Source organism: Rhinolophus ferrumequinum, chromosome 8 (assembly GCF_004115265.2).
Source record: "Rhinolophus ferrumequinum isolate MPI-CBG mRhiFer1 chromosome 8, mRhiFer1_v1.p, whole genome shotgun sequence".
Classification (NCBI taxonomy): Eukaryota; Metazoa; Chordata; class Mammalia; order Chiroptera; family Rhinolophidae; genus Rhinolophus; species Rhinolophus ferrumequinum.
Window position 1 is genome coordinate 44,637,352 of NC_046291.1, and position 12,373 is coordinate 44,649,724.

General features: G+C 33.4%; 1 protein-coding gene across 5 annotated transcripts in view; it reads right to left on the reverse strand.

The window, feature by feature from the left end:
- Positions 1 to 280: 280 nt before the first annotated feature.
- Positions 281 to 12,373, reverse strand: part of ITPRID2 (ITPR interacting domain containing 2) — a 91,697-nt gene continuing 79,604 nt past the window's right edge. For 3 of the 5 annotated variants that reach the window (XM_033111975.1, XM_033111976.1, XM_033111974.1), the window contains 7 exons: positions 10,561 to 10,638; positions 10,350 to 10,477; positions 9,807 to 9,957; positions 8,701 to 8,766; positions 7,572 to 8,027; positions 2,302 to 2,419; positions 281 to 1,432 (listed from right to left, as the gene is read on the reverse strand). In XM_033111975.1, coding sequence (XP_032967866.1) covers positions 2,315 to 2,419; positions 7,572 to 8,027; positions 8,701 to 8,766; positions 9,807 to 9,957; positions 10,350 to 10,477; positions 10,561 to 10,638 — 984 coding nt within the window. In that variant the 3' untranslated portion in view covers positions 281 to 1,432; positions 2,302 to 2,314. The remainder of the gene's footprint in view (positions 1,433 to 2,301; positions 2,420 to 7,571; positions 8,028 to 8,700; positions 8,767 to 9,806; positions 9,958 to 10,349; positions 10,478 to 10,560; positions 10,639 to 12,373) is intronic. The other 2 variants (XM_033111977.1, XM_033111978.1) reach the window with 2 other exon arrangements.

Genomic DNA, 12,373 nt, shown 5'->3' on the forward strand with positions numbered 1-12,373 from the left:
TTTTGGGTAGTTTAACAATACATTTTAAAGAAAAGTTTTACTTGGCCTCATGGCAATCATTAGGACCACAGAACTAGATGGAACCAAAAAATCAGTATGTGCTCTTTCTCCAGTGTGGTCTACTCTAAAGTACATTTTGGCCTCTTCAGGAACAGAGAATATTAACCTATTAGGTTATATATGCTGTAATTCTTTTAGATCTTCTTTGTTACACATCAAATCTAATCCAAATTCTTCATGGTGTAGTTGAAGAAAAGAAAGCACTAAAAACATGTTACGTAAAATAAATACTTTATTCTTTTAATATTTTTTTTGTTTTTAGAAACCAGCCTTTGTGTGATAATTCAAACATTTATAAACCTTTTAGATTGTCTTTCAAAGAATAATGTTAACATCTCAACCACTTTTGATTAAAATTTCACACAAAGAAATATAATGGGAGTTGAAAATTATAAATGCTAAAGGAACAATTCTAATAACATTTGGTTGTTACTTTACATATTTATTTAACACATACACAACCAAATAGGAAACCACCTTCCTTTTTTCCATAAAAACAAATAGTTCTCAATGGTTAAAACTGAATTAAAACCATTTATTATGAGGAGAACAAATCTAAATTACTTCCATTTGGAAAACACAAAACCAGCTTATTTCTATCCATTCAAGTCGAAGGCCCCATTATTTTGGCAATATTCTATTTAGTCTAGAAGACAGAAGAAGAAACATCTCCTTATAATAAAGAAGCATCAACAATGCAAAAAGTACATAGTGTTTAACATAAGGCACATTTCCAACAGAAAAATACTACATAAGCTATAATAAAATTAAATTTGTCTTGGGGAAAGTAATAATGCTTACAGTGTAAGAACATTTAAGTAGTTGTAGTTAACCTCATATAATTCTATCCTACCGCTATTAGTAACTTCCTCAAGAATTAAGAGCTATTTTTCACAACAGAACAATTTTTCTTCTTGGAAGTGACACTAATTAACAGCAGTGGAGGGAAAATCATTGGTTGCTTCAAGCTCTCAACAAATGAATCAGTTATTGCACAGTAAATACCTCATAGAGGTCAGTGTTTAAGGAAGCTAATCTGAAGAAATATGCTATTTATAAGTTGGTTAAATCTGGAAGTTTTCAAGTTTTAAAATTAATTCTACATAGGAAGTCGACTGGAAAATATTGACATACAAATAAATATTAGGCTTTTCAAATGGCTACAGTTTTGATAGTTTAGAAAAGAAAGTCAGCAAAGTGCCTATTTCTATGTATGTTGTTAAAAAAGATATGCATAGAAGAAATAAACATTGTACACAGTATACAGTAGCCCAGTTTAGCAGCAAGTATCTTCTGAAGCACAAATAACACCTCCACCAGTGTATATCATTGATAATCCCAACATTACACAGCTAATACGATCCATGCCAACCTTAAAAAAGAGAAATGAACATTAAACATCTTTGAAATATATTATGAAAAGATTCTTTAAAAAGCTAAATGAGAATATTCTCTAAATATAGATCTATAAACAAGATCCTGCTGTGATCTCTACACATCTGAGTTAATTCTTTTATCCCTGGCTTTGAAAAGAAATCCTTGTTAGTTACTTTATGAAATAGTTTTTTCCCCCATTTTCTACAGCTGAAATTATATATTATACTTTTCAAATTATATTTTTGTTTCTCATATTTTATGGAATGGATGTTTTTAGCTCTATTAACAATATTATTCTACTGAAGTATATTACTCCCTTTTTCATTCACCAAGAATTACTGTCAAAATACATATTTTGTAAAATGTAACTACAGCTATGAGATAAAATTAAAGTAATTCATTTAAATAAATAAAACAATTCTTTATAAATTGACATGATTAGATACGGATCTATGGAATACATTTCTTTAAAACACAAAAAATTATAAAATACACTAAGAATTTGTGATTAATTCTCAAAATCTTGGTCCACAAATTGTGCATCTGAAATCCATTATAACCAATGCTATCAAAATAAGACTCAGGGTTGAAGCTTCGATTTCCCCAATTCCAGCATTTATTTACTATAATGAAATTTCAGTAAAATGACATAATAATCTCTTAGAAGTTAGTATTATGAGATTTGACTTGCTTACATTTGAAAAGGGGTTGTATGAGGTTTTCACACTACAGGATAACATGTTACATACATTCTAAAAATTAAAATTTCATTAGACTAAACAGACCAGTATATTAAAAAAACAAAGCATTAAAAACTAAGTCCTAATTTACATTTATTTAAACTAAGAAATTCAGAAAATTTACCTATTAATTCCATTTAATGATTATCTTGCTTAGAATTAGATGCTTTACTTGAAGATACTGCTGCCAAAAGTCCACTTACAATTTCCCGTCTGATTTCCCCAACAATAGACTCTTTAATCTAGAATGGAAAAAGAGAAAAATAAGAATTTAGCAATATGACTGTCAGCCATTTTTGTTTTCAAAAAAACATAAATAGCATTTAATTCCTGCAATCATATAAATTGTAAAGAAAACTACAACCTTCAAGTGAATCTTCATGGAATACAGAGTAGTGGGAAATCACATCCATTTATCCTTAAACCCTGATGAATTAGATTCTAGATCTGATCTACCATCAGTCAAACAAGTACATTATAAAATATCACATTTCTTAGGTTGAGAACATTAGAAAATGTTATTTTATAGAGTTAAAAAGCTTCTATTAAAGAATTTGCTTCATGACACAAAAATAACTTGGAAGAGTGACTAAATGTTAGGTTCACTTTTATGTTTATTAATGTCCACCTTTGTATTGTAATTAGCAGGATGGTCACGTGTTCTCACTGTTAAGAAAACCCATTAATGGCAAAATAATTTACAGGTATATTGCCTGTTTATATTAGGCTGGTGCAAAAGTAACTGCAGTTTAAAAGGTTAAAATTTGACAACACTGCAATTACTTTTGCACCAAGCTAATATTAACTGAAAGTAGAGTATCTAAAGCATTTATGTATTGTTCTAGCATAATACACACATTTTAAACGGAAAGAAGAAATGATCATTTAGCACAAATTATTTCAAAGCATGAAAAACATTCTCTAAACAACTATAGACTCTAAAGAAATAAATTTTTCTTTAGTTGTATGGTACGTTTGTCACTATCTGAAACTTTTGCTTCAGATAAAGATATACACTTGACTGTATTGCTGGAAAAAGCAGAGACCTAGGGGCAATAACAATTCCATCAAAATTTTCTTCTCCAGATGCCCTCACACTGCATATGCCTATCCATGCCCTTTTCTCTCTAATAATATAGCATCACCTCCAAATAGCCCTTTGTGAAGACTTTAAATTGTATTTCCTGAAACAAACTGATAATGCCTTCCCAAATTAGCACTCAAGACACTTTCAACCAGCTTTTAAAAATTCTACATTTCCACAGTTTCCTGTCAGCCTGATCTATTTCCTAAAATGTCTCTAAGTACATCCTGAACACATCTCAATTGAAGTCTTTCCCAAAATGGCTCTGTATTAATCTGTCATGCAAAATTGGTACACAGTACACAGATTTATACATAAGTATCCAGAGAAACAAATGCTCTTTACCTACCAAACATCTGTACTGGAGTATATGTAAATAAATATAAACTTGTTTTACTTTCTACCAATATTTCTAATTTTTAAGCATCATCGAAAGTTTTGGAAGTTCATAGCACTTCAGATTCATTTTTTTAAACAAGTATGAATAAAGACAAATATTATAAAAACCAGAATCTCTTAGCCACAGGTACAAGCACAACACGTCAAATCAGAACCACTGCAAATCTGTATTTACAAAAGACAATGACTAGCATAATATTTGCATTTCCGTTGTCCAATGCAATATGGCAAATTTATTAAATATCATCATTCTTCATCAGTCAAAAAACAAACTTGCCAAAAAGCATTATTTAAAAACTAAAAATGTGTGCCAAAGTATTTGGGGAACACTGAAGTAAAGTCTCCACCATCATGGATATTATCATCTACATGGGCACAAAATGAATATTATTTCATAAAATATTAAGAGAAAAAAATCACTTAACAATTCATTAACAATATAACTCTGAAAAATGAGAGACCAGTATGAGAAGAGGAAAAAATACCAAATTCTCAGAGAAGGCTGGACTTTCACGTAGTACAGTGTTTCCCCGAAAATAACACCTAGCCAGACAGTCAGCTCTAATGCATCTTTTGGAGCAAAAATTAATATAAGACCAGGTCTTATTTTACTATTATATAAGACTGGGTATTATATTACATTATATTATATTAATTTTTGCTCCAAAAGATGCATTAGAGCTGATTGTCCGGCTAGGTCTTATTTTCGGGGAAACAGGGTAGGTCTTGAAAAAGGAAAGATGATTTCAGACAACAGTGAAAATAGAAAATTGCAGCCAGAGCCCCATGGATGAGAGGGCAGCCAGCAGAAAGGAGCCTCACTGACAAGACAGTCCCTGCTAGTGAGTGGAAGGAAGTTAGAATAGAAAGGGTGAGGTCAAATGGAAAGTGTTTACTGTGAGCTATTTCAGGGAAAGGATTGGGTCTCATTTATCAATGTATCCTGGCATAAAGTAAGTGCTCAATAAATGTCTGAATGAATGAATCAATGACATAGTAAGAGAGCACAAGAGTGAGAAACCATATCAGACATAAAAAGGAACAGAAAGTAGAAAAACAAAGGACTACAGACTAGCACTGAAAATGACAAAATGCCTTTAACAATTTACTGAAAGTATAAATGGACAGATACATCAGTTCTCAATTCTCCCATGCTATAGAGATGTTGGAAGGATTAGGAGAGAAAAACTCTACTGGAATGGATGGTAACGTTGCTCACAACTTCCAAAAAGTGATACAGGCTGAAGATGGGCTATTTGAGATTAAGAAAGGAATGCTCATTGGTGATATAAACAGACAATGCAAGTCTCAATTGTGAGGCAATACATCCATTTAATGTGCATCTGCTGACTTCGTGGCAGCCAATACATCAAGTGATCACTAAAACAAGTTATAATAAGAACAGAGTGAAGCTGTGTATTTATCAAAATATATGTTTAAAGCACGTCAGATGAACTGTAATGAGCATATTAAAAGACATCAAGCCTAGGAACTTCAATAACAAAGAACAACTGAACATAAAGCAATATATGTTTATGCTTTGACTTTTAATTCTGTTGAATGTGCTACTGTGGGAACATGTTCATTCATTCTATTAAGTAATCTTTTTATTTACTTTTTTTAAAAAAATATAATAAGTAAACAGTTTCAGGCCACTGATTATATACACCAATAACCACCTGGGCACACTGCAGGAGAGTGTATTTTCCCCCCACTACAACAAATACCATCTGGGCAGAAAAGAGGTAGCTTTAATCTAACAAAAGCTTAGTGATTGAATGAGTGTATTAAGCATTTGTATGAAAGGGCTTTCTTTCAATGCTCTCCTTCAAAAAAAGAATTCTACTGTATTGATACATTATAAATAATGAAAGCATTCTTTCTAAAAACTTCACATATCATGAAATGATGGAAACCAAGCTCTGACATTGTTCTCATGCGCCCATGAACGCAGTAAGAAAACTTCCCTGCAAGTGTCTGCCACACATGCTTAATCTTCACCTGCAAACTTGTTCAATCCAAGCTGAAAGCTTGCCTTCCTGAACAGAGGTTTTGTTAATGGGGTCAAGGGCCAGGAATTTACTGGGAAGACAGAATCAAATTTTCTTGGTAGCTGATACAATAAAACTGAAATGCAGCACCAAGTGTATTTAAGTAAAAAGATTATGGATTTGAAATGAATAGCATCAAGACCAATCTGAATTTTAAATATTTTGTTAACAAAGTTTAACAGAATTCCACTGTAATTAAGATGATATGAACACAATTCATTTTTTAAATTATAAATGGCGTTGGACTAATTTATCAATTAATATATGCTTTTAAAATGCTTCAAAATAGTTTACTTTCTTAAGTACATCAATATTCCTCTTTTCTTGTTTGATCTGTACATTTTGTATGGCAAGTCGTTTATTTTGTAGACAGTAAAAGGGTAAATGTTAATAAGCCCAACTTCCTCTAAGCTGCCAAATTCTGAATTAGGGAGTTTCTAATTAATGGGTTTAGTAACAAATTCTAAAAAAATTCTTGAAACATTTGCCTTGCATGTCAGTTTACATGTCCTCAAATTATAAAATCTTCTATGCCTAATGGGAGGTTTTTATAATGTTAAATAATTCTCTAGGAGAGAACAACTGAATTTCTATATGCTATGTTCTATCAGTCAAAAATCAATGCTCTCGTCTAGGAATGATTTACTCCTGCGAAATTACACAGAGTACACATCAGACCATCCATAAACGACTTTAAAAATGAGGACTCAAGTGTGCATTAAGGTAGTATTTGTGCCCAATGAGTAACATAAAGTCAAGTTCTCAAGGAAAACTTCCAAGCCAAAGCAAACTAAAGGGAACAAAACTATCACATTTCTGCAGCTGCTGGAGGAGGTCGTTACTTTCTCAGTTAACAAATATAGCATGAACAAAAACAGTTACTTAATTTCACTCAAAATTGAGTTTTGACATGAAACATATCAATGAGAATGAATGATAATCCGTCATACCTAACGAGCAAGGCCTATGTACAGAGCTTGCTAAACATTAGCCAGCTACAACAAACTTACAAAAATTACATCTGTAGGACAAATACATTTACAGAATTAAGACCTTTCAAACTTTAAGTTATTTCATGTCATGAAAATAAATTACATACAGTCTGTTCTGCTATAATGCTTGTGTTGAAAAAGTGAATTTGTCTCAACATGACTAAAATTTTAGGAAACAATTGGCTCCCTTTTTACATTTTATATATATAAATTCCTTTTAAGTACTTGATCCTAGTGACAAAAACAGCTATTTTACTAATTTTCACAATTAACTTTTGACCTTTGACTACTAATCTTCCTAATTTTTTGCAATTCTTTTGGTAACCTACAACTATGGTTAAATGCTTCAGGTTTGCACACTGCTATTCTCCAGGGTAAACCTTTACATTTTGTATTTCTATCTTTGAGCAACTCATATAATTTCCGTATTACTCCACAAATAGATCTAACTATTTATGCTTGTTAAAGTCACAACACCATTTTCTAATGTCAATTGATATTATAAAATGACATTATAAATTCCTGGAAGGATTTTCTCTGAATTATAATCCCTCATTTTACAAATGTGGCAACAGATCGAAAGAGTTTATCTATACATCTGTTTATCTATACTGTCTTCAGCAGAGTGAATATACACAATGGCAATTATTTTATACTGAAGTATGAAATTTACCAAAATGCCATTACAAACATTACAAAAATATCTTAGTGGACACAAGCTGGATCAATGGGGAAGTTCATTTGAAAGCTCTCTAAAAATTACTGAATACAGTGAATCAAAGGAATGTCTTATAAATAATTAATGTTCCAATAAAACCCCCTCCAACACTTATCACCAAATAAATTATTAAGCATGGATTTTACTCACCTCCCGTATGACTTGCTGCAACTCATCTTGCTCCACATTTTTATGCATTTCCTCAGCAGCTGACATTAATGGGGTTTTTCCATACCTTCCTTCCACTTCAGATTTAGGTCCTATAGCCTCTGAAGCTTCTTCAGCTGCTCCAGCTTCCTCAGAACTTTCCACTTCTGGAGGCGTCTGCACAGAGCCTATTCTAGAAGGAGCAGTTGGCGTTAGGGCCACGGATGCTCGGAATACTTTCTTGCTTGATCTCCGATGGGTCTTGGGTTTGCCTGCCGAGTCACTAGAGGGTACTCCACCTCTACCATTAGCGGGAGAAGGACCAGAACATACAGAAGATGACTCTGATGTTGCTTGGGAGAAAACAGATTCTGAGCTCTCTCCAGGAGGAATATCAAATCCAAGTCCCAGGCCCAATTCAGATTTCAGATATGACTGTTCCCTCATCAGTTCAGTGACCTGTAGATCAGAAAAATTATAATTCTTCTTTCTTGAAATGAAGATTGGTAGTTCAAATAAATTAAAATCCTAGCTCTGATTACTGCCAGAAATCACTTGTAAAGACATGATTCTAATTCATTCATTTTGTAACTACTCAATTTCATTTGCAAAAACAGCAAAGAAAATTTACACTCATAGTGCGATCAAGCCACAAGATGTGTTAACCAGAATATCTAGTTGGATGAAATTTTACTGGTTACCACATGGGTGTCCAAATTACTTGTAAGGAATAGTAACTAGTGAAAAAGCAAATAGCTACTTACAATGCTTTTGCCCCCAAACGAACCAATTTGTTTCAAGTATAATAAAAATCAGACTTTTGTTCAAGAAGTAGTTAATCTTACAGATCCAATTACCTAAAGGACCTGGAATCAAACTTTAAAAGAACATTTCCCCTGGCATATAAATTAAATATTTTTTATGATGCATTATCTTCTTTAGGCCATAAAGATAAATCACCATTGCAATTAACTGGCTTTGTAGTGGCCTAAGATGTCAATGGCCTTTCAGAAGTGTCAAACTCATTTCCAATCAATTTAACTAAAAAAATACATTTATAATAGGAAAATTATGTATTTATGAAATTCTATATCATTCCCTTGCCCAGTGATTTAAAAGGAGAGAGGCTTACTGGTTCCATTACATTCAATGGAGAAGGGCATGACAAGTTATCAGCGCTTCTACTGCCACACATTCCCTGAAAAAAAAAAGAACAATTTACATAGATGTGTGTGTGTATTTTTTCAAACTGCAACTTATTTACAATAAAATGAATTAGCTAATTATTTCCATGAAGTATTCCTTTATGTCATAAAGATCACCCTCAACTGTCACAGGACCCTATAAAATGTATTAATGTGATTGAAGGTGATTGGAGATGGTCTGATTCTCTGCTATTACCAACACACATTTCTCAGAATAATGGATAAAAACCTTTTATGGAAAAGTATGTTCATCAACGATTTAGGATATTCTTATTCTATGCTACTCGTACATATGTGCAAACATGCACTTTTATTCTACTGATTCTACTCCGTGTGTGCATATTTATGTGCGTGTGTATTCATCCATTTATTCTTAACAAAAATCAAATATGTTGTTCAGGTAACAAAGAGAAGTTCACTATTTCAACATTTCAAAACAATATATTCTACAACTGCAAAGATTAGAATAACTGCTGAAGTTCAAATTTCATAGAAAGGAACATCATGAGAAATACAAAAATTTCTACAAATAAAGAGCAACAGTGTTTCTTTTTAGTCTCTTGGTTGTATACATGTTGTCTGCCTTTACGAAGATTTCATTTGATTCCTTAAAAAACAAATAAAAAAAATACAAAATAAAAGTTTAAAGACAACAGTTATTTATTCGAAGGTAAGGAAGGGAAAAAAAGAGTGAAATATATATTTGTGTTCTTTGCAGTCACATAGTGATTAAAATCTAAATCAGTCATATATTAACTAACCCATTATCATTTTTCCTTTAAAACCCTAAACTTTTGTATTGCTTCTTGTTTTGACTAAAAATTATGATTAAAATTTTTCAATGTATTTCTAAATATACTAAGTATTTAAGAAAATATTCACATGTATTCACTGATTTGGGGGAAAGGCTCCTTAAAAATATGCATGCCACTAATGCCATTAGAACAAGTGTTTTTAAATTAAGGCATATATAGAACATTATGACTAGATCCTTACTGCAAACTACTGTGAAGCCCCAGGGTGCTTCACGTACCACAAGTGCTGAGGAGCGGAAGGGGGAAGGTATATGCGTGGAACGCAGCTGTTCCTCCAGGCCCAGCAGACGATCCTCCAGCTGTAGCTCCAGGTCTTCAAGTTCCATTCGAACTGAATTTCTCAAACTCTGGAGCTGATCAACTTCAAACCTATGGATAAGGGCACAGGCATAAAGTCTGAAAAAAAACAGTCTTGGAACTGATATTTACAATTCTCTCACCAGCTATCAGAAGGTATTGAAATTCCAAGTTCTATAAATGGGCAACTGCAATATGTGTAACCACCAGAACAAATGGTCTTCCTCTACTCTTTCTCACCAATATCCCAAACACTAAAAAATACATTACAGCCACTACCTTCCTCAATACGTTGAAGGCAGAGAAGTTTACTTAGAAAAACATTACACCTCTTTTTATTTACAGACGCACAAAATAAAGGATACACAAAAATAAAACCTAGCTTTAAAAAAAAAAAAGAACTTGACAATGCTTTTTAGAATAAAAAATATTTTGAGTTCCATTAAGACAAAATGAACTTTTACCTTTCTTCCTCAGTCATATGATGATATACCATGGTTTGCTGACGTAGCATTGCCAATTCTAAATCCATCATTTGCGTTCTAAACAAATTCAGGTTCCGCCTCATTACCTGGAGCTCTTGAAAAGTATTCTAAAATACAATATAACTAAATTACACTTCTAAATCATACACATTATTTTGTAACTAACACAAAGACTTAAGTAAGAACTTACTTCACAAAGAGGTAGAACAGATGATTTCTGAGTACTATATGGAGCAGCAGCAAGATCAGGTCCTCTCATCATAGGGTACTTCAAAAAAGTGAAAGTACAGTTACAAATCAATGTTAAAACAACTTCTACATTAATTAAGGTATTAAAAAGGCGGAATTTGGGGCCTTTTATTTTTCTCTCTGAGGCTCCTCCAAAAAAACCAAAGAAAAACTTCGTATGATAATCAGGGACCAAATAAATCAGTCCCTAATGCTACCTGTTATTCCTATGTGTTTCAGGTTATGAGTCTACTCGGAATGAGGCTGAGTCAAAGGACTATTTATAGTTCATCTATGTCTTACAGGACTTTCCTCTTGTTGAGAAAGTAAAAAAACAAAAAACAAATGGAGAAGCAATCAGCAAATGTCATTCTTAGATAACAGAGACTATTGACTTGGATGCAGTGAGTAGCAAGCAGTCATCACATTCATTCTTAGACATTTAAGCATCTACCATATGTCACTATTTTATGTAGTAAGGGGAAAAAGACAAAAGGAAGATAAAAGGCATTCCCAGCCTTCAAGTGTTCTCACAGTGTAAGAAAGAAATGAGGAATTTTAAAAATTATTATAATATTGGGGTACTATGATGGGGAGTACTATGATGGAACTAAAAATTCAAATTAGGAGACTAAGTGTTCCCAACAGTGGCGATACCTGAACTAAGCCCTAACTGTAAACAGGAGTTAGTCAGGCAAAGAAAGGCAAAAATGGGGCATTCATGTAGAAAAAAAAAAAAGTGGCACGTGTGAAAACAGATACCTAGGAACACACAACTATTTAGAGACCTGCACACAGTCCAATATGGCTGCAGCACACACATAAGGAATGAGTCTGGGGAGATAGGCAAAGGCCAGGTCACAAAGAACATCTATCTGTTGAGGTGGGGTGGGGAAACTCATTAGCTGAGTTACTGACAGGACATCTAAGAGCAGAAGACCATACTTAGAGCAGAAGAACAAGCTGGCCTAGCCAGAAAGGTGAACCATGGGGGTGCAGGTAGACAGGGCCCTGGGAATCCCCAGGTTCACATAATTACAGCTGAAAGGTTGAATGTCTCACTCATAGATAGAACTACATTTTGTAAAGAGGAAGAAGAAACGTCTACATTCCGGTTAGACTGAAATTCATTAGGAGACAAATTGTAATGAGGATAAAATCTGTATTGAAAAGGAGGTATATTTTATTACATAACTTGGCAAAGTCGTAACTTTAATTTTTACTTTCAAAGTGGCTTCCTGTCTAGTGTGTTATCATGGTAAGAGATCTGTTATATATATTCTAGGCCTTCTGACTCCTAGCTGAATACTCTGATCACCGCATTACACTGTCATTTTCTTCATTTCCTTAATTGTCTGAATGCAAGTAGTTCAGAGAGATTTAGAAAGGAAACATGAAATATGAAAGGCAAACCTACAGACAATTGGCTCATGTTTTTGGAAATTACTTCCAGCCCACTCACAGATCTGAGAGCAACGACTTTAAAAGTGACAAGACACACAGACCATTTTTATTCAAATTCACACTTTACCTGATTTTTTTTTTCTTTTCTGGGGTAGTTCCAGTCTCTGTACCCAGTGGAAGCGCGCTAATTCTGTGCCAGAAGACCAGCATCAGGAATCAGTAGGTGAAGGGGAAAGCTTAGTCAGAAAGCTACGAGCAGAACCAGGAGAACACACGGCGACATAGAAGCCAAGAGGAGAAAACTAAGAAAGGAAGAGGTGGTAAACACTGTCAAATGGCAGAGAAAAGGACAGAAAGTACTTGAGAGGGAA